The 23,141-nt window shown below is 45.2% G+C and overlaps 1 protein-coding gene and 1 long non-coding RNA gene across 5 annotated transcripts in view; one reads left to right on the forward strand and one right to left on the reverse strand.

Annotated features, from left to right (window-relative positions):
• The window catches only part of SLC12A4 (solute carrier family 12 member 4), a 474,963-nt gene that overhangs the window by 126,638 nt on the left and 325,184 nt on the right, over positions 1-23,141 (reverse strand). For all 3 annotated transcript variants that reach the window (XM_077288127.1, XM_077288128.1, XM_077288129.1), the window contains 3 exons: positions 15,278-15,452; positions 14,343-14,461; positions 12,246-12,344 (listed from right to left, as the gene is read on the reverse strand). In XM_077288127.1, the coding sequence (XP_077144242.1) occupies positions 12,246-12,344; positions 14,343-14,461; positions 15,278-15,452 (393 nt within the window). The remainder of the gene's footprint in view (positions 1-12,245; positions 12,345-14,342; positions 14,462-15,277; positions 15,453-23,141) is intronic.
• LOC143807003 (uncharacterized) overlaps positions 1-23,141 on the forward strand; it is a 113,174-nt gene that overhangs the window by 59,391 nt on the left and 30,642 nt on the right. The gene's annotated exons all lie outside the window — the stretch shown is intronic.

Here is a 23,141-nt window from a genome sequence, read left to right on the forward strand (position 1 = left end):
TCTTGTTGCTGTGCTCAGTGTTACCATAGACTAGGACTCGTGACAAGAAGTCTTCTACAACCTCACCTCTGTAGCAGAGTTTGGCTGCTTCTCAGCCAGTTTAAAGCCTCCCACACAGCTGTTTGTTTCCATTAATGACTACAGTTAGGTCCATATATAATTGGACAGAGACATTTTTCTAATTTTGGTTGTAGACATTACCACAATGAATTTTAAACAAAACAATTCAGATGCAGTTGAAGTTCAGACTTTCATTTGAGGGTATCCACATTAAAATTGGATGAAGGGTTTAGGAGTTTCAGCTCCTTAACATGTGCCACCCTGTTTTTAAAGGGACCAAAAGTAATTGGACAATTGACTCCAAGGCATGGACAGGTGTGGGCAATCCCTTCGTTATGTCATTCTCAATTAAGCAGATAAAAGGCCTGGAGTTGATTTGAGGTGTGGTGCTTGCATTTGAAAGGTTTTGCTGTGAAGTAAACATGCGGTCAAAGGAGCTCTCCATGCAGGTGAAACAAGACATCCTTAAGCTGTGAAAACAGAAAAAACCCATCCAAGAAACTGCTACAATATTAGGAGTAGCAAAATCTACAGTTTGGTCCATCCTGAGAAAGAAAGCAAGCACTAGTGAACGCATCAATGCAAAAAGACCTGGGCGCCCACGGAAGACAACAGTGGTGGATGATCGCAGAATAATCTCCATGGTGAAGAGAAACCCCTTCACAACAGCCAACCAAGTGAACCAAACTCTCCAGGAGGTAGGCGTATCAATATCCAAATTTACCAAAAAGAGAAGACTGCATGAAAGGAAATACAGAGGGTTCAATGCACGGTGCAAGCCACTCATAAGCATCAAGAATAAAAAGGCTAGACTGGACATTGCTAAAAAAAAACAAACATCTAAAAAAGCCAGCACAGTTCTGGAAGAACATTCTTTGGACAGATGAAACCAGGATCAACCTCTACCAGAATGATGGAAAGATAAAAGTATGGCGAAGGCGAAGTACAGCTCATGATCCAAAACATACCACATCATCTGTAAAACACGGCGGAGGCAGTGTGGTGGCTTGGGCATGCATGGCTGCCAGTGGCACTGGGTCACTAGTGTTTATTGATGATGTGACACAGGACAGGAGCAGCCGAATGAATTCTGAGGTATTCAGAGCCATACTGTGTGCTCAGATCCAGCCAAATGCAGCCAAACTGATTGGTCGTTTCATACTACAGATGGACAATGACCCAAAACATAAAGCCAAAGCAGCCCAGGAGTTTATTAAAGCAAAGAAGTGGAATATTCTTGAATGGCTAAGTCAGTCATCTGATCTCAACCCAATTGAGCATGCATTTCACTTGTTAAAGACTAAACTTCAGACAGAAAGGCCCACAAACAAACAGCAACTGAAAACCACCGCAGTGAAGGCCTGGCAGCGCATCAAAAAGGAGGATACACAGCGTCTGGTGATGTCCATGAGTTCAAGACTTCAGGCAGTCATTGCCAACAAAGGGTTTTCAACCAAGTACTAAAAATGAACATTTTATTTAAAATTATTGAATCTGTCCAATTACTTTTGGTCCCTTTAAAAACAGGGTGGCACATGTTAAGGAGCTGAAACTTCTAATCCCTTCATCCAATTTTAATGTGGATACCCTCAAATGAAAGCTGAAAGTCTGAACTTCAACTACAGCTGAATTGTTTTGTTTAAAATTCATTGTGGTAATGTCTATGAACCAAAATTAGAAAAATGTTGTCTCTGTCCAAATATATATGGACCTAACTGTATATCAACTTACATATAAAATGATAACCTTTATCACTTGTTTGGTATAATTGGTTACCTGACTATTTTACCTAGTCCTTGACTTTGTGCAAATATACAAAGAAGAAATTATTCTGTCTTGAAGTGAAAGGGTGATAACTAGTGATGAGGAAACGTGCTCGGATAACATGTTATCCTGTAATCTGACCATGCTCTAGTGTTATCCGAATTTCTTGGGCGTGCTCAAATAATATGATTGAGTTCAGCGGCTGCATGATTCACGGATGTAAGACAGCTGCAACGTAGCAGGGATTGCCTGTTAGTTAGGAAATCCCTGTATGTTTTGCGGCTAAGTTGCAAAACATACAGCCACTGGGACTTGAACATACAGTTGTGCTCAAAAGTTTACAAACCTCGGCAGAATTTTTGCTGTCTTGGCCTTTTTCTGAGAATACGAATAATAACACCATAACTTTTTCTTCACTCATGGTTAGTGGTTGGGTGAAGCCATTTATTGTCAATCTACTGTGCTTTCCCTTTTTAAATAATAATGACAACCCAACACATCCAAATGACCCTGATCAAAAGTTCACATACCGTTGTGAATTTGGCCTGATAACATGCACACAAGTTGAAACAAATGGGTTTGAATGGCTGCTAAAGACAACATCCTGACCTGTGACCTGTTTGCTTGTAATCATTGCATGTGCATAAAGGCTGATTGAGTTTCTGGGATCCAGACAGACATTCATCTTTCATCCAGCCACTGATGTTTCTGGATAGTGAGTCATGGGGAAGGCAAAACAATTGTCAATGGATCTACGTGAAAAGGTAGTTGAACTGTATAAAACAGGAAAGCGATACAAAAAGATATCCAAGGAATTGATAATGCCAGTCAGCAGCGTTCATACTGTGATTAACAAATGGAAAATCAGGGGCTCTGTAAAAACAAAACCACGGTCATGTAGACCAACAAAAAAGAAAACCCCACAAACAACATCAGTTGAAATACAGGACCCTCTGAAAACTAGCAGTGTGGCTGTTTCAAGATGCACAATAAGGAGGTACTTTTAGAAAAATGGGCTGCATGGTCGAGTCACCAGAAGAAAGCCATTACTGTGCCAATGCCACAAAGTATCTTTCCTACAATACGTAAAACAGTGCAGAGACAAGCCTCTGGAACAAGGTAATTTGGAGTGATGACACGAAAATTGAACTTTTTGGCCACAACCAAAGACGTTACATTTGGAGTGAGGTCAACAAGGCCTATGATGAAATGAACACCATTCTTACTGTAAAGCACGGAGGTGGATCGCTGATATTTTGGGGACATGAGACATACAAAGGCACAGGAAAGTTGGTCAAAGTTGAAGGAAAGATGAATGCAGCACGTTATCAGCAAATACTGGAGGCAAATTTGCACTCATCAGCCCGGAAGTTGCGCATGGGATGTACTTGGATGTTCCAACATGATAACGATCCAAAACACAAGTCGACCTGTCATTGGCTACAGCAGAATAAAGTGAAGGTTCTGGAGTTGTCATCTCAGTCGCCTGACCTCAATATCATTGAGCCACTCTGGGGAGATCTTAAGCGTGCAGTTCATGCTAGACAGCCCAGGAATATACAGGATCTGGAGGATTTTTGCCAAGAAGGGTGGACAGGTTTACCATCTGAGAAAATAAAGAACCTCATCCATAACTACCACAAAAGACTTCAAGCTGTCACTGATGTTAGATGTTAGCTGTCCTGCCGGTCTCTGGAGCAAGGCATAAAGGTCGTTACTACCTCGGTGTTCCAGCTACCGGGATTCTGCGCCTCAGAGGCAGCCTGTGTAGGGCTGGTCCCCTTCTGGTATCCACTCCTTTGCTACGACTTTTGCATGCTCGCAGCAATACAGTTCTGCCTTTGATGTCTCTTTCTGGGAGCTGCAGCTCTGAGGGCATCCACAGCTCCGTCTCTTTTCTCCTTCGTTCTCTGACAGGATTCCACCCCTGCCAGGGACCAACGAACTGGGCAGAGCTCAGCCAGCAACTCACTCACTCTCCCTACAGGCGACCAGTTTTACCTATGTGGGGAGTGACCTAATAAATAGGGGCAAGAGCTCCCCCTGGTGGACTGGAGTGTGAAATGTGTTGCATGTTTGTGATACCTGGATGCAGTTGTCCTTCTTTGCCTCCAAAGGTAACATCACTCTCCCCTAGAGGAAAATGACATTACTGCAACGACCAGGACCCTGAGGCGCTGCACATATTCTCTGAAAAAAGGACAAGAAAGAAAAATTCTGCAGGGGTATTTAAACTTTTGAGCACAACTGTATTAGTCGTGCATTTCCAAGATACTTTCATCAGAAAGCATCTCCTTGGACCACTAAGCAACAGACCAGTTATTCTTTTATCCTTGGCCCAGGTAAGATGCTTCTGGCATCATCATGAGTGGATTGACACACCTGACTTGTCCTGAAGTCTGTATGTGGTGGCTCTTGAAGCAATTATTCCAGCAGCAGTCCACTCCTTGTGAATCTGTTGTGAATTTCGCTCTTGGGCTCCCTCCGGTGGTTGTAAGTGGCACTTTTGTGAGTTCTGCTCTTGGGCTCCCTCCGGTGGTTTGAAGTGGTACTGCTGCTCCTTGGATTTAGTAGTCAGCAGCTGCTTCCACTGATTGTCTTTCTGGCTCGGCTATTTAGCCTGGTTCCATCCTTCAGCCTGTGCCAGTTGGCAATGGTTCCTGGTTGGATTCACATCTCTGCTTGGATTTCCCTGATATTCTGACCAGTTCAGCAAAGATAAGTCCTTGCTTTGTTCTTTTGCAGTCCACTTGTTGTGGACTTAATCTTTCTGAACTTTCTATGTTTTTTCTTGTCCAGCTTGTCAGTATGGATTTATTCAGTTAAGCTGGAAGCTCTGGGAAGCAGATTTACCCTCCACACCTTTAGTCAGGTGTGGATTTTTTTGTAAACTCTGTGGTGGATTTTTCTAGTTTTTAATACTGACCGCACAGTATTCTGTTCTGTTCTATCTATCTAGCTAGACTGGCCTCCTTTGCCACATCCTGGTTTCATTCTTTGTATGTCATTCCCCTCTCCACTCACAGTCAATATTTGTGGGGGCTGTCCTATCCTTTGGGAATTTTCTCTGAGGCAAGATAGCTTTCCTGTTTCTATCTTTAGGGGTAGTTTGTCCTCCGGCTGTGACGAAGTGTCTAGGGAGTGACAGGAACATCCCACGGCTACTTCTAGTGTTGTGTTTAGCTCAGGAACTGCGGACAGTATAGGTACCACCTCCTCCAGAGCACGTCCCATGTTGCTCCTAAACCACCAGTTCATAACAGTACAACTGGCCAAAAATGATTTAAATGCATCTCAAAAGAAGGAAAAGGAAGTTCTGAGCCATTTTTTTTTCTGCAGTCTGTTTTGTCTTTTTTTTCCTCTTAATCTCTGGGTGGTTCAGGATTTTGGCGCTGGCATGGATGTTCAGGGTTTCTTTACTCGTGTGGATCATCTTGCTGCAAGAGTACAGAGTATCCAAGATTATGTTGTCCAGACTCCGGCTTTAGAGCCTAGAATTCCAACCCCTGATTTGTTTTTTGGGGACAGATCAAAGTTTTTGAACTTTAAAAATAACTGCAAATTGTTGTTTGCCTTGAAACCCCATTCCTCTGGTGATTCCATTCAGCAGGTTAAAATTGTCATCTCTCTGCTGCGTGGTGACCCTCAGGACTGGGCATTCTCCCTTGAATCAGTGGATCCGGCATTGCTTAATGCAGATGCATTTTATCAAGTGCTCGGATTATTGTATGACGAACCTAATTCTGTGGATCATGCAGAAAAGACCTTGTTGGCCCTGTGTCAGGGTCAGGAAGTGGCAGAAGTATACTGCCAGAAATTTAGAAAATGGTCTGTGCTCACTAAATGGAATGAGGAGGCTCTGGGAGCAATTTTCAGAAAGGGTCTTTCTGAAGCCCTTAAAGATGTTATGGTGGGGTTCCCCACGCCTGCTGGTTTGAGCGAATCTATGTCTCTAGCCATTCAGATTGATCGGCGCCTGCGCGAGCGCAAAGTTGTGCACCATATGGCAGTATCCTCTGAGCAGAGTCCTGAGCCTATGCAATGTGATAGGATTTTGACTAGAGCAGAACGGCAGGAATTCAGACGCCAGAATAGGCTGTGTTTTTACTGTGGTGATTCTGCTCATGTTATTTCTAATTGCCCTAAGTGTACTAAGAGGGTCGCTAGGTCTGTTACCATCAGTACTGTACAGCCTAAATTTCTCTTATCTGTGACCTTAATTTGCTCATTATCGTCCTTTTCTGTCAAGGCATTTGTGGATTCAGGCGCTGCCCTGAACTTGATGGACTTGGAATTCGCCAGGCGCTGTGGTTTTTCCTTGCAGCCTTTGCAGAGCCCTATTCCTTTGAGGGGCATTGATGCTACACAGTTGGCCAAGGATAAACCTCAGTACTGGACTCAGCTGACCATGTGCATGGCTCCAGCACATTAGGAAGATTGCCGTTTTCTGGTGCTTCATAATTTGCATGATGTTGTTGTACTGGGTTTTCCATGGTTACAGGGACATAATCCGGTGCTGGATTGGAAATCTATGTCTGTGACTAGTTGGGGTTGTCAAGGGGTACATAGTGACGTTCCTTTGATGTCAATTTCCTCTTCCCCCTCTTCAGAAGTTCCTGAGTTTTTGTCGGATTTCCAGGATGTATTTGATGTGCCCAAGTCCAGTTCCCTTCCTCCACATAGGGACTGTGATTGTGCTATTAACTTGATTCCTCGCTGTAAGTTCCCTAAGGGCCGACTTTTCAATCTGTCTGTGCCAGAGCATACCGCCATGCGGAGTTATGTTAGAGTCCTTGGAGAAGGGGCATATTCGGCCGTCTTCGTCACCATTGGGAGCGGGATTCTTTTTTGTTGCCAAGAAGGATGGCTCCTTGAGACCCCGTATTGATTATCGCCTTCTTAATAAGATCACGGTCAAATTCCAATACCCTTTACCTTTGCTTTCTGATTTGTTTGCTCGGATCAAGGGGGCTAGTTGGTTTACTAAGATTGAGCTTCGAGGGGCATATAATCTTGTTCGTATTAAACAGGGTGACGAATGGAAAACTGCATTTAATACGCCCGAAGGCCATTTTGAATACCTTGTGATGCCTTTCGGGCTCTCTAATGCTCCTTCTGTATTTCAGTCCTTCATGCATGATATTTTCCGCAATTATCTTGATAAATTCATGATTGTGTATTTGGATGATATTTTGATTTTTTCCGATGATTGGGAGTCTCATGTGAAGCAGGTCAGGATGGTATTCCAGATCCTTTGTGATAATGCTTTATTTGTGAAGGGGTCTAAGTGCCTATTTGGAGTTCAGAAGGTCTCTTTTTTGGGTTTTATTTTTTCTCCCTCGTCTATAGAAATGGATCCTGTTAAGGTCCAAGCCATTCATGACTGGATTCAACCCACATCTGTGAAGAGTCTTCAGAAATTTTTGGGCTTTGCTAATTTTTATCGCCGTTTCATTGCCAACTTTTCCAGTGTGGTTAAGCCCCTGACCGATTTGACGAAGAAAGGCGCTGATGTGACGAATTGGTCCTCTGCGGCTGTTGAGGCCTTTCAGGAGCTTAAACGCCGATTTACTTCTGCCCCTGTGTTGCGTCAGCCGGATGTTTCTCTTCCTTTTCAGGTTGAGGTTGACGCTTCTGAGATTGGGGCAGGGGGCGTTTTGTCTCAGAGGAGTTCTGATGGTTCTTTGATGAAACCGTGTGCCTTTTTTTCCAGAAAGTTTTCGCCTGCGGAGCGCAATTATGATGTCGGCAATCGGGAGTTGTTGGCCATGAAGTGGGCATTTGAGGAGCGGCGACATTGGCTTGAGGGAGCCAAGCACCGCGTTGTGGTCTTGACCGATCATAAGAATCTGATTTACCTCGAGTCGGCCAAGCGGTTGAACCCTAGACAGGCTCGATGGTCCCTGTTTTTCTCCCGTTTTGATTTTGTGGTCTCGTATCTTCCGGGATCTAAGAATGTTAAGGCTGATGCCCTCTCTAGGAGTTTTTTGCCTGATTCTCCTGGAGCCCTTGAGCCGGTTGGCATTCTTAAGGAAGGGGTGATTCTTTCTGCCATTTCCCCTGATTTACGGCAGGTGCTTCAGGAATTTCAGGCTGATAAACCTGACCGCTGTCCTGTGGGGAAGCTGTTTGTTCCTGATAGATGGACAAGTAAGGTAATTTCTGAGGTTTATTGTTCGGTGTTGGCTGGTCATCCTGGGATTTTTGGTACCAGAGATTTGGTTGCTAGGTCCTTTTGGTGGCCTTCCTTGTCGCGGGATGTGCGTTCTTTTGTGCAGTCCTGTGGGACTTGTGCCCGGGCCAAGCCTTGCTGTTCCCGCGCTAGTGGGTTGCTTTTGCCTTTGCCGGTCCCTGAGAGGCCCTGGACGCATATTTCCATGGATTTTATTTCGGATCTTCCCGTTTCCCAGAAGATGTCTGTTATCTGGGTGGTTTGTGACCGGTTCTCTAAAATGGTCCATTTGGTACCTTTGCCTAAATTGCCTTCCTCTTCTGATTTGGTTCCGTTGTTTTTTCAGCATGTGGTTCGTTTGCATGGTATTCCGGAGAATATGGTGTCCGACAGAGGTTCCCAGTTTGTTTCTAGGTTTTGGCGGGCCTTTTGTGCTAGGATGGGCATTGATTTGTCTTTTTCTTCGGCATTTCATCCTCAGACAAATGGCCAAACTGAGCGAACTAATCAGACCTTGGAAACCTATTTGAGATGCTTTGTGTCTGCTGACCAGGATGATTGGGTGGCTTTCTTGCCGTTGGCCGAGTTTGCCCTTAATAATCGGGCTAGTTCGGCTACTTTGGTTTCGCCTTTCTTTTGTAATTTTGGTTTTCATCCTCGTTTTTCTTCGGGGCAGGTTGAGCCTTCTGATTGTCCAGGTGTGGATTCTGTAATGGACAGGTTACAGCAGATTTGGACTCATGTGGTAGACAATTTGACGTTGTCTCAGGAAAAGGCTCAACGTTTTGCTAACCGCCGTCGGTGTGCTGGTCCCCGGCTTCGGGTGGGGGATTTAGTCTGGTTATCTTCTCGTCATGTTCCTATGAAGGTTTCTTCCCCTAAGTTCAAGCCTCGGTTTATTGGTCCTTATAAGATTTCTGAGATTATCAATCCGGTATCTTTTCGTTTGGCCCTTCCAGCCTCTTTTGCCATCCATAATGTTTTCCATAGATTTTTGTTGCGGAGATATGTGGTGCCCGTTGTTCCCTCTGTTGATCCTCCTGCCCCGGTGTTGGTTGATGGGGAGTTGGAATATGTGGAGAAAATTTTGGATTCTCGTTTTTCGAGGCGGAGGCTTCAGTATCTTGTCAAGTGGAAGGGTTATGGCCAGAAGGATAATTCTTGGGTTGTTGCCTCCGATGTCTATGCTGCCGATTTGGTTCGTGCTTTTCACTTGACTCGTCCTGATCGGCCTGGGGGCTCTGGTGAGGGTTCGGTGACCCCTCCTCAAGGGGGGGGTACTGTTGTGAATTCCGCTCTTGGGCTCCCTCCGGTGGTTGTAAGTGGTACTGCTGCTCCTTGGATTTAGTAGTCAGCAGCTGCTTCCACTGATTGTCTTTCTGGCTCGGCTATTTAGCCTGGGTCTATCCTTCAGCCTGTGCCAGTTGGCAATGGTTCCTGGTTGGATTCACATCTCTGCTTGGATTTTCCTGATATTCTGACCAGTTCAGCAAAGATAAGTCCTTGCTTTGTTCTTTTGCAGTCCACTTGTTGTGGACTTAATCTTTCTGCACTTTCTATGTTTTTTCTAGTCCAGCTTGTCAGTATGGATTTATTCAGTTAAGCTGGAAGCTCTGGGAAGCAGATTTACCCTCCACACCTTTAGTCAGGTGTGGAGATTTTTGTAAACTCTGTGGTGGATTTTTCTAGTTTTTAATACTGACCGCACAGTATTCTGTTCTGTTCTATCTATCTAGCTAGACTGGCCTCCTTTGCTGCATCCTGGTTTCATTCTGCGTATGTCATTCCCCTCTCCACTCACAGTCAATATTTGTGGGGGGCTGTCCTATCCTTTGGGGATTTTCTCTGAGGCAAGATAGCTTTCCGGTTTCTATCTTTAGGGGTAGTTAGTCCTCCGGCTGTGACAAGGTGTCTAGGGAGTGACAGGAACATCCCACGGCTACTTCTAGTGTTGTGTTTAGCTCAGGAACTGCGGTCAGTATAGGTACCACCTCCTCCAGAGCATGTCCCATGTTGCTCCTAAACCACCAGTTCATAACAGAATCTCCCCTACATCTGCATTCTGTCTAGGTGGCTCTTTTAGCTCTGGTCCCTGCCAACGCTGCAATAATCATTTTTATAATGTGCCCCTCATACCTCGAACTTGTCAGGGGGGGGATCAGGTCTTTCCTCCCTGACACAGATGTACCACAGCCATCGCTCAGGGCCTCTGCGCGCCGCCTCCTCTTCCTTCATTAGCGTCCCCGGCGCCTGCGCTGTAAGTTCTAAGGGCAGCGCAACTGTGCATGCCCGAAAAAAAAAAAACTTACAGCGCAGGCGTTGGGAAAGCTAATGAAGGAAGAGGAGGCGGCGCCTGGCGCGCAGAGGCCCTGAGTTACGGCAGTGGTGCATCTGTGTCAGGGGGTAAAGACCTGCCCCCCTGACAAATTCGAGGTATGAGGGGCACATTATAAAAGCGATTATTGCAGCATTGGCAGGGAACAGAACTAAAAGCCACCTTGACATAAGGCAGCATTAGTGCTGCACAAGGTGTCATTTTTAGTTAAAAATGCCTGGGGGGTGATAGGTTCCCTTTAACTAAAAGAGCCACCTTGTGCAGCACTAATGCTGCATTCTGTCAAGGTGGCTCTTTTAGTTCGGGTCCTGCAAACGCAGAAATAATCGCTTTTATAATGTGCCCCTCATACTTGAATTTGTCAGGGGGGCATGTCTTTTCCCCCCTGACACAAAAGCCTCCCTGCCATCACTCAGAGCCTCAGTGCGCCGCCTCCATTTCCTTCCTGAACGTCCCCGATGCCTGCCCTGTAAGTTTTTTCGAGCATGCGCAGTTTGCGCTACCCTTTGAACTTACAGCGCAGGCGCCAGTGACGTTCATGAAGGAAATGGAGGCGGCGCCCGGCGCACGGAGGCCTTGGGTGACTCCTGGGAGGCGTTTGTGTCAGGGGGGAAAAGACATGCCCCCCTGACAAACTCAGGTATGAGGGGCACATTATAAAGAAGATTATTTCAGCGTTTGCAGGGACCTAAACTAAAAGAGCCACCTTGACAGAATGCAGCATTAGTGCTGCACAAGGTGGCTCTTTTAGTTAAAAATGCCAGGGGGTGACAGGTTCCCTATAATATGCTTGGATACAGCACTCTGAACAGCCAGCTTCTTTAACAATGACCTTTTGTGGCTTACTCTGCTTGAGGAGTGTGTCAATGACTGCCTTCTGAACATCTGTCAAGTCAACAGTCTTCCCTGACCCCACACACAGCCCCGCCGACCCACACATACAGACACGCAGACCCTGCCCGCACACACAGACACGCACAGTCACTGCCCACACACTGCCCTCCTCCCAGGCGGCAGCGTTTCTGGCACCCACAACCGCAGCAAAACTGCAGATCTTTTTTTTACATTTTACATCTGCGGGTTCTGCTGCAGATTTGCCTGACACAATGGAAGTCAATGGGTGCAGAAACGCAGTTCCGCAGAAAGAATTGACATGCTGCAGAGAAAAAAAAAACTGTAAATGTGCTAATTTGTTCTGCAGCATGTGCACAGCGATTTTTGTATTCCATAGGTGTATATGGTACTGTACACCGCATGGAAAACTGCTGCGGATCCGCAGGGCCAAATCCGCTGTGGATCCGCAGGGCCAAATCCGCTGTGGATCCGCAGCCAAATCCGCAACGTGTGCACATACCCTTAGCTAGCAATAGGCGGGCAAGAGGAATTTTTTAACTCTAAGGAAATATTTAATGCAGCACTCTGGGTGGACAAAGTAAAATGAAAGTTACTGTAAAAAAAAACAAAAAAACAGACATTTTTACAACATTTAATGACTGACAGAAAGGGGAAAAAAAAACTAAGAGCACAAACAAATGGTACAAAAGAGCTAACCAATGAAACCATATGTAATCTGTTCACCTTGTCCTTGAGTCAAATGCAGAACCAAGGATAAGTGTTCAATGAACACATTGCTATATAACATACAATGATGCGTGAAGTTCAAATGTGTGGTGATGTAGACCAATATTCACAAATCGGTATGGCCACCAAATGATAAACTAAAAAAAAATTCATATGATAACCTGGTCCAAGGTTCACTTGGAGATCTAAGAATTGTGGCACAAGAATGCCCAAAGCATGTCGCCACTAGTGTGCAGCTTCCTCAGGGGCTTGTCATAGCTTCTAAAAATGATCCAGATTAATAGCTCAAACATAAAACAAGTTAATGCTTGGAATTATGTATTAACGTCTCACCAATGATAATATTTAAATCTTGGCCTCCAGTTTGGTGTTCTAAGCAGAGTCTGCACAGCACATGCTAAATTTACAAATAAATAGCACATCAAGAAGAACCTAAAAAAAAAAAAAAATTAATATAATATATATCACATTTATCAAAGAAAACGCAAGCCAAGAAATAAAAATGTATAGTTTTCCAATTGTAACACTGTGATGTAAATGTACATCTAGCTAGTTATATATAGCACATCTAAATACAGCTATGCCATTCACCTGAAAGGGAAACCGTCATCTGCAAAAACGCTATTTACACAGATACAGTGGTAATCTGTAAATGTATAGCATTCGCTCATGTCCAGTAGTGTAATTGGAAAAGAAGCTGCAGGGAGAAAATTAAAGTACAGTATGTTCTCTCTGCAGCTGCTCGTTTCCAGTCATCAGGGCAGTGCAGGGAGAGTTCACAATCCCTACACAGTGAGAGCACTGTAGTCACAGATTGACAACCAGCTCTGTAGCCAACAATGGCTACATGTGTGTGTGTGTGCAGAGAAAGCTGTCAATCATTGTGCCAGTGGCTGATTACAGGGTGCTCAATGTTTAGTGATTGTAATCGCTCACTGCCTTAACATGAATATTATCCATGGTGTTGCAGGGAGCAGATACAATTGCTTAATTTTTTTCCCTGTAGACGCTTCCCTGTAAGCCTGCCAAATATGGGTAACTGCCATTTAACTGTAGATTACCACTTTAATGCTCATATGCCAGAGGAAAATGTTGTAAAAGTGTAGTAGAGTCATTTGGCAGCAAAACAGAAAAATCAGGCTTAGAACTGCTTATTTCTGTCAGATAATGAATTATGTATGTATCACATAAGCAGTTAGATACTCCAGGTGCATATGTTCTGCGAGTGGAATTTTGTTCAAATTCCCCCAGCCCTCCAACCAAAAAAAAAATAAAAAAAAAACAATTGTGAGCAGAGCTGTATTGAAAGGTACCATGCTACCATGCACCATGCCCCCAAAATCGACGGGAGCTAAGCCCACCGGCATCAGGGGCTTATCTACAGCATTCTGGAATGCTGTAGATAAGTCCCCGATGTATCCTAAAAGATGAGAAAAAGAGGTTAGATTATACTCACCCAGGGGCGGTCCCGCTGCTGGTCCGGTCCGATGGGTGTCGCGGTCCAATCCAGCGCCTCCTATCTTCATTAGATGACGTCCTCTTCTGGTCTTCACGCTGCGGCTCCGGCGCAGGCGTACTTTGTCTGCCCTGTTGAGGGAAGAGCAAAGTACTGCAGTGTGCAGGTGCCGGGAAAGGTCAGAGAGGCCCTGCGCACTGCAGTACTTTGCTCTGCCCTCAACAGGGCAGACAAAGTACGCCTGCGCCGGAGCCGCAGCATAAAGACCAGAAGAGGACGTCATTTGATTTTGATGAAGATAGGAGGCGCCAGGCACGGAGGGGCCGAGTGATGGCTGGGAGGCGTTTGTGTCAGGGAGGCAAAGACATGCCCCCCGGACAGACTACAGATGTGGCTGGCAAATTTAAAAAAAACGAATATTGCACCGTTGGAAGGGACCCCAAATAAAAGAGCCACCTAGACAGAATGCTGCATTAGTGCTGCACAAGCTGGCTCTTTTAGTTAAAAACGCCAGGGGGGGGGGGGGTGTGACAGGTTCCCTTTAAAGGAAACAATTGGCATTTCTGCAGTTCAATAATTCTACATCCATACATGGGAGTTATCCCTCTAGCTCAGCTAAACAAACTGGGCAGATAATCTGCTGCTCTCTGGAATCAGTCAATATAAATATGAGAACATAGTATTCTATCACATGAGGTGCACTGGTTGACAGAGGAAATAATACAACATATTTTAGATATATTTTCCTGTTTTTCTAATAACACGTTGTAAGTGAAATATTCCTATCAATATGCTGTATTATCCAGTGCGCATTAATGCATAGAGCAAGCGCTGTTGTTTCTAAGGTCCCACGGCTCAGACATTGTATTGGGTCTCTCTCCCAATAAGAAACTTTAAGTTAATACAAACTCACTATTGATGTATTAATCCATTAAAACATTTGAATATTATATTTATCACATATGCATTATTACATTGATAATATTGGTGCTACCATGTCCAACGAGGCAATTAGAATTCCCAGTTCGGCAATTAAGGCAGTCAGAAGAAGCGCCCACGTGGGTTCACCATTTGCTTTACCATGTCCAAATACCTATAAACAGTAAATTACACTATGTGTCATCCAGTATGTTGCCATCATACACCAGGAAAGACAGAAGGGTGCTGTGGGTTTATTTACAAAGAGAATTATGCTATAAAAAAAAAAATGAGGAAAAAAAAACATTCATTTTTGTGCATCTGGATTCACAGAGCTAAATGGCCCATCTTATTCCTATCTGCTAAAATTACGTGTCACAGTAGCACACTGCTCCTCCCCAGTGTTGCAGGCCCTGCCTTCTGCTCTTTCTAATGTACTTCCTGATGAAGTTAGATAGCGCTCAACAGGGGGAATTTTCATTTAGATGGACAAGGTCTTTATTGATTATTTGAGTGCAACCCACTATTTAACCTGTATTCACTGCAATTTACCATGACACATCATTGGTGGTTCATGGAAATCACCTGAGCATGATCATATTCAACACTACATGCATAGCAGAGCTGAGCACAGAATATCTGAGGCAAGCTACAACGCTGCCACCGTCAAGGCAACGAGGGTGTCCTTTGAGTGTCTGGGGGATGTTTTATTAGAAAGGGTCACAGGTGCATCTGTTTTTAGCTAATTAGAAAAGGTCAAAAGGTGCAAATGCAGCTACTCTCAGTGAGGACTGTGGAAAAAACACAGTCTAACCTAATGAAGAGTAAATACAGCCTTGGGGGTAACAGGTGAAAGTGCGAAGAGTAAATACAGCCTTGGGGGTAACAGGTGAAAGTGCGGTTTTAAAAATCAGTTGTATTTACACATGGTTAATTATGATTTTGTAAAGAACCCTTTTAAAGAAATTACAGTTAAAGTTTGCGCACTCACTCGCAAAAATGGAATTATATTGTCCTTCGCAATTGCTTGCAGTAACCGGGGCGCTCCAGTCAGACTTTGAAGCCCAGCTCCACAAGTAGAAAAGAACGATCCTATAACTATAACCCATGGAGAAGGCCATGATAAAGTCCCTACTACTAGGTTCTTGTCCACTGCATAACCGTATCTATAAAAAGAAAACAGGTTTGCTTAAATATAAGTTAATGAAAAGATTTCAAACAAATACAGCTAGCAAACATACACCCTAGTATGTGTACTAACCTTACATAGCATGCATTGTTTATAATTACTTGTCTGGGCAAAATACAAGGAATTTTGGTTCTCACCGTAAAATGTCTCACAGTCACAGGAACCAAGGGATAATAAGCTGCAACTTGAAGGCTGAAACTAAGAATACATCTTGGAAAAAAACCTGACTCCTCACCATGAGGCTACACTAAGGCAGTCAACACCCAGCTATTCAGTTTCAACACCCAGCTATTAAGTTATTGCTAAGACTTCCATCCCTAGACCCAAAAGTAAGAGCTCTACAATGATGTGGATACAAGTCTTAGTAGTGGCCCTGGAGGCATAACATCTAGGAGTCTTCCACCCTATGGGGAACAGAGCCCTAGAGGGGGCACCCTAGCATAACTCGACACCCTGCTTTGGCAGATCTAAACCAGAAAACAATGGATGCCCTAGAAGTGGTCTGACCTTATCCAGAGTATAATGGGATTACCCACAAGGCAATCGAATGTCCAAATGGAGCTATGAGAGACAGGTAGTGTTGCTCAGCTCTGATTAAGTCAGATTGTGTAAGAACCTCTCAGGAAAATCAGAAGCACCTAAACAAAGGAGTGCAATCTCCTCATTAGGGTGTCCAAGAATAGAGAGACAAGAGAGAGAGCTCCTTTCAGAGCCTTGCCTAATGGATTATCATTATAGCACCATTTATTCCATGGCGCTTAACATGTGAAAAGGGGTATACATAATAAAAAACAAGTACAATAATCTTAATCAATACAAGTCACAACTGGTAAATGAGAAGATAGGACCGCGAGGGCTCACAATCTACAAGGAAGAGCGAAGAAAAAAAAATCACCTTGCCAGAAAGCCGGAATAGAGAGATCTTTTTGATAAGCACAAAAGAAGAGGACGCAAGGGCCTCCAAGACCAGATTGAGGTCCTCCAGATCCAGGGATTCCAATATGGTGGCCAATCCTTACCTATGGCCTGGACAAGGATAGCCAAGACAGGAACCTGGGCCAACCCTGGCTCAAGAGAGGTATGCAAAAATTAAAAAAGGAGCACATTGCCGTAAGAGCATTGCCAATAGGTTCTCACTTAAGAACAAGAGACTTGCAAAATATAATGGTAAAAAAGTGATGTATAAGGTTCTTGTTCCCTAATCCTAGTCAAGCAAACCAAATCTGAAAGGCCCGTAACATTCTGAACCGTGGAACTAACAGTCCTGCTGGTAAATTAAATGACTAAAAAATTCAGCAGAAGAGGAGACTGTTGCAAAAGGTCTACTTGGATGTTACGGGTGGTCTGTGAGGGCATCTGAATCAAAGAATAGGAGTTCTGGAATCAATCTGAAGAAATCTGAGTTTGCAGGTATATAAAATCTTCAGTCCAACCTGGGGATGGAGAATCCTGCCCTGATAGGGAAAGATCAAGATTTTCCTGGAATTTATTAGAGCTCAGACCTTCGCCCTGCCCAGTCACCCATCAATGGAAACTCTAATGGAGGAAATAGGCTTCTCGGGAGACCAAAGTTGTAAAATTTCCCAAATGCCCTGGCAATCCAGGCAACACAACAGAAATCAATCATCTGAATGACATGCCTTAATACTCGAATGAGATAGATGTGGCCCGCGTTCCCCTAGGAGGTGAAAAGATGGAAACTACTAGTATTCTCTATCCCAGCCATCAAGGACTGTAGGCAGAAGAGACTAAGATAAGATGGAGACCGCATTGAGGACAGAGAAAGCAAAATAATGAAACAAGTACTGACCTAGCAGCCTCAAAGGGAATCTTTAATATCCACTCAATGTGTCTAAAAGTGTCTCCCTAAGGCTAAAAGAGGCCTTCTACTCAGACCCATGTCTGTCTCTGAAAGACACTAAAGTAAACTGAATAACTGGGTGACAGCTACCTAGATGTAGCCGGGTGTGGGTTAAGTCCACTTTTTTTTTTCTTCTTTTAAGTTTCTGTCATGTCGGACGCTGTTCAGACCAGGTCGTCCGACAGACAGCGGTAATTCCGCTTTTGACCACTATTTACTCATTGGCGTCTGCTAGATTTTGTCTAGCTGTTCCGGGGTTAATTTACCTGATCCTCGGATTGGAAGCTGGGCCATTTCCATGGCCTTTAAATAGTTCTCCTGATCATTGGGCGTCACCGATTATAGCTTCTGTCTTGCGTTGTTATCTCGGTCTGGAGTGGAGAGCTGGTGGTTGGAGATTCGTTGCTGGTGGTGTATATTCCTTCATCTTATTTACTCCTTCCTATATTTGTGTTCATTTTGTCCTGCACATTTATAGTGTATTCCTGAGTGTCTGCGGCGTGGTGTATATTTTCCTTTATCCTTGTCTGTGCTAACTGTGAGTATTACCTCTTCACTGGGTGGTGGGTGGAGGTTTCAGCCTAGGGCTGAGCTCAGGAGTTAGGGTGAGGTTCGAGGCCTGAACATGCACACCATCAGTGTAAACTTCAGGTAGAGGGTCAGTCAGGATTTCCCTAGTCTTAGGGAAATTGCAGGAGCCCGGGTTATTAGCTCTCGCTCACCTAGTCTCTTCCCTGACATTATAATCGGCCCAAACAACAACAACAAAGAAAAAAAAAAAAAAAAAAGGGTTGTTTTGTGTTTTTTTTTGTCATGGATCCCATGACTTCCATAACCCGCCAGTTGGAGGCGCTGTCCCTACAGGTCACTGAGTTGAGGGGGGCAGTACAGCAACAGGGACTAGCAGTTTCTAATGTGCAAGCTGGAGCGACAGGAAGAGTTACTGAGCCTAAATTTCCGTTGCCTGAAAAATTTGTTGGGGAACGCAGTAAATTTGTTTCTTTTCTTGAAGATTGCAAACTATATTTCCGTATGCGCCCGATATCTTCGGGTAATGAGGCTCAGCGTGTGGGCCTGGTGTTGTCATTGTTAAGTGGGGATCCCCAAGCATGGGCGTTTTCTTTGCCATCTGATTCTGCGGCATTTGTCTCTGTGGAGAGTTTTTTTTCTTCTCTTGGGAAAATCTACGATGAACCTGACAGAATGGCTCTGGCAGAATCTAAGATACGCTCTATTCGCCAGGGGGAGCGAGTTGCAGAGGATTACTGTTCTGAATTTCGTCGTTGGGCGATCGATACCCAATGGAATGATGCAGCATTGCGGAGTCAGTTTATACATGGGATTTCTGGAATGGTTAAAAAAGCCCTTCTGATGTACGAGACTCCTACTTCTCTAGATTCCGCTATGAGTCTGGTTGTCCGCATTGATCGCCGTTTGCATGAGGGGGAGTATGAGACACCGCCTATGGGAGAGGGTTTAGGTTCACATGAGGTTGCTGCAGGTGAGCCCACGGAGCCTATGTAAATCGCAGGGATGTCACATGTCAAGCATCGAGCCCCTGAGCTCAGGAAGCAGGGAGCCTGTTTTTACTGTGGTAAAACTGGTCATTTTATTAACATCTGTCCTCTGCTGCCTAAGAAAAACGCAACGGCGGAAAACTTCTGAGCTCAAAGGGTGTGGAGGAGACCAGTCTGAGATTATGTATATCCTCCATGGTGGTTTCTCAGTGCATGCTCCCTGCTAAGGTTTTTGTTGCTGGCAGTGAGCTGCCAATTACTGTTTTTGTGGATAGTGGTTCAGCCACAAATCTCATTGATGAGGGGTTTGCGCGCACAGCAGGTTTTAGGATTGAAAAACTGTCTCATCCTATCCGCGTGGTCACCATCAATGCTGCTCCTCTCTCTCAGGGGGAGAATACTGAATTTGTGGCTCAGGTGAAACTCCACATTGGAGTTCTACATTCTGAGCGGGTTACATGTAAGGTGCTCAGGAATCTTCCTGCTCAGGTGGTTTTAGGTTTTTCTTGGTTGTCTATGCACAACCCGGTAATTGACTGGAAAACTCAGGACATAATTCGGTGGAGCGAGTTCTGCCAGGAGAATTGCCTGGCCACATGTGTGGCTGCGGTGACTTCAAGCGTTCGGAAGTCACTTCAGGATTTTGTGGATGTGTTCTCTGAGAAGGGTTGTTCAGAGTTGCCGCCACATCGTCCTTATGACTGTTCTATCAGGTTTAAACCAGGGGCCAAATTACCTAAAGCTAGGATGTTTAACATCTCCGGTCCGGAGAGACAAGCGTTAAAAGATTACATTGCGGAAAGCTTGAGCAAAGGGCACATCAGGCCGTCATCCTCGCCGGTGGCAGCAGGGTTCTTCTTTGTGAAGAAGAAAGATGGCGGATTACGCCCGTGTTTGGATTTCAGGGAGTTGAACCAGATTACGGTTCGTGATCCATACCCTATGCCTCTGATACCAGATTTGTTCAACCAGGTGGCAGGTGCTAAGTGGTTCACCAAGCTTGACCTCAGGGGGGCGTACAACCTCATAAGAGTCCGTCAAGGTGATGAGTGGAAGACGGCTTTTAATACCCCTGAGGGTCATTTTGAAAATTTGGTGATGCCGTTTGGGTTGACTAAGGCACCTGCAGTGTTCCAACATTTCATCAATGATGTGTTCTCGCATGTTTTGAGGAAATTCGTTATCGTGTACCTAGATGACATTCTCATATATTCTTGCGACCGTGAGGCTCATTTAGATCATGTCAGGCAGGTGTTACAGCTTCTCAGAGAGAATAAGCTGTATGCTAAACTTGAGAAATGTGTATTTTCTGTTCAAGAGTTGCCTTTCTTGGGTTATATTGTGTCTGCTTCTGGTTTTAAAATGGACGCCGCTAAGGTGCAGGCGGTGCTGCATTGGGAACGTCCTGATAACCTGAAAGCACTTCAGCGGTTCCTTGGGTTTTCTAACTACTATAGGAAATTTATCAAGGATTTTTCCATCATTGCTAAACCGCTAACTGACATGACTAAAAAGGGTACCAATTTCTCTGTTTGGCCTGAGGCTGCTGTGCGCGCATTTGAATTTCTTAAGAACAGTTTTGTTTTAGCCCCCATTCTTTTGCAGCCAGACGTATCTAAACCATTTGATGTGGAAGTCGATGCATCTGAGGTTGGTGTGGGGCCGGTACAATCTCAAGGCTCATCTTTGAGTGGTTTACGTCCGTGCGCCTATTTCTCCAAGAAATTGTCGTCCGCCGAACGTAACTACGATATCGGCAACAGGGAGTTGTTGGCAATTAAGTTGGCCTTTGAGGAATGGTGACACTTCTTGGAGGGGTCGGTCCATCAGATAACTTATTTCCGATCATAAGAATCTGCTCTATTTGGAGTCAGCCAAGCGTCTGTCCCCCAGGCAGGCTCGCTGGGCATTGTTTTTCAATTTTGTGGTCACTTACAGACCGGGGTCTAAAAACACTAAGGCGGATGCTCTGTCCAGGTGTTTTCCGGGGGGAGAACCTCGGGAGGATCCAGTACCCATCCTCCAAAAGGGTGTTGTGGTTTTGGCTCTCACAACCGAGGTTGAGGCTGAGATTGCCGAGGCTCAGGAGGAGGTACCATCTGAGCTTCCAGTCAAATCTTTTGTTCCGCTTCATCTCCGCCTAAAGGTTTTGGCGGAGCATTATGATGCCGTCCTGGCTGGTCACCCAGGGGTTAGAGGTACCTTGGAGTTGGTGTCACGTCGGTTTTGGTGGCCCAAGATCCGACAGGACGTGGTCTCGTACGTGTCAGCTTGTACCACGTGCGCTAAGGCTAAGACGCCCCGCTCCCGTCCTGTTGGCACACCACTTCCTCTTGAGGTACCTAGTAAGCCATGGACGGAAATCTCCATGGATTTCATCACTGATTTGCCCTCATCAGCTGGAAACACGGTCATCTCGTTGATTGTTTTTCTAAAATGTCGCACTTTGTGTCTTTGCCTGCGTTGCCTAATGCTAAGACTCTGGCTCAGGTATTTGTGCAGGAGGTGGTCAGACTTCATGGAGTTCCGTCTGACATCGTGTCTGATAGGGGTCTCAGTTTGTGGCAAAATTGTGGCTGGGAATCAAGTTATCTCATTCTTCGGCGTTTCATCCTCAGTCAAATGGTCAGACTGAGCGTATGAACCAAAATTTGGAACAGTACTTACGCTGCTTTGTCTCTGATAACCAGGAGGAGTGGTCTACCTTTCTTCCTTTGGCTGAGTTTGCCATCAATAATCACCGCCAGGAGTCGTCTGGGGAGTCTCCGTTTTTTTGTGTTTACGGGCTACATCCTCAGTTTTGTACCTTGAGTCAGAGGGGCTCTTCCGGCGTTCCGGAGGAGGACCAGTTAGGAACACAATTGTCATCAGTCTGGAGAAGAGTTAAACAGCGCCTGTTGAGTGTGGGTGCTAGGTACAAATGTGTGGCTGACAGTAGGCGTGTGCCAGGTCTGGACCTGAGTGTGGATGACTGGGTGTGGTTATCCACAAAAAACATAAGACTAAAGATACCGTCCCTTAAATTGGGTCCACGGTTTATTGGTCCATTTAGGGTCACCGCCGTCAATAACCCAGTTGCGTACCGATTGGAGCTCCCTATGGTGTATAAGATATACAACGTGTTCCACAGGTCTCTTCTAAAGAAGGTGGTAGGTTCTGTGGACACGGCGCCTATGCCACCTCCAGTCTTGGTGGATGGTAATTTGGAGTTTGAAGTCTCCAAGGTGGTTGACTCTCATGTAGCGTGTCGCACTTTACAGTACTTGGTACACTGGCGTGGTTATGGGCCTGAGGAAAGGTCCTGGGTACCAGCATCGGACGTTCATGCTGACTGGCTGGTCAGGTTGTTTCACCGCTGTCATCTGGACAAGCCGGGTCCTATAAGCCGTGAGGGCCCTGGGGTCCCTCGTAGAAGGCGGGGTACTGTCATGTCGGACGCTGTTCAGACCAGGTCGTCCGATAGACAGCGGTAATTCCGCTTTTGAACACTATTTACTCATTGGCGTCTGCTAGATTTTGTCTAGCTGTTCCGGGGTTAATTTACCTGATCCTCGGATTGGAAGCTGGGCCATTTCCATGGCCTTTAAATAGTTCTCCTGATCATTGGGCGTCGCCGATTATAGCTTCTGTCTTGCGTTGTTATCTCGGTCTGGAGTGGAGAGCTGGTGGTTGGAGATTTGTTGCTGGTGTATATTCCTTCGTCTTATTTACTCCTTCCTATATTTGTGTTCATTTTGCCCTGCACATTTATAGTGTATTCCTGAGTGTCTGCAGCGTGGTGTAAATTTTCCTTTATCCTTGTCTGTGCTAACTGTGGGTATTTAAGTATTACCTCTTCACTGGGTGGTGGGTGGAGGTTTCAGCCTAGGGTTGAGCTCAGGAGTTAGGGTGAGGTTCGAGGCCTGAACATGCACACCATCAGTGTAAACTTCAGGTAGAGGGTCAGTCAGGATTTCCCTAGTCTTAGGGAAATTGCAGGAGCCCGGGTTATTAGCTCTCGCTCACCTAGTCTCTCCCTGACATTTTCTTACTGTCAGCCTGGAGGCAGCAGCATAGTAAGCCATAGTTTGTGTCCCTCAAACTGACCAAGAAAAAAAAAACTTTGCCCAGGGGCAAAAATTAACAACGTCATACTTACTGGCACCTATGTAGAGCCAGCGCAAAGACTGGAAGTGGTGATTTTCACTATTCAACCAGCCTCTGGACCATTGCAGCTTGTAACTGACTAAAGCGGTCAGGTGACTCGGAGCAGCGCGTCATCATAAAAGTTACCTGACTGCTGCAGCCA

This window comes from Ranitomeya variabilis, chromosome 2 (assembly GCF_051348905.1).
Source record: "Ranitomeya variabilis isolate aRanVar5 chromosome 2, aRanVar5.hap1, whole genome shotgun sequence".
Lineage (NCBI taxonomy): Eukaryota > Metazoa > Chordata > Amphibia > Anura > Dendrobatidae > Ranitomeya > Ranitomeya variabilis.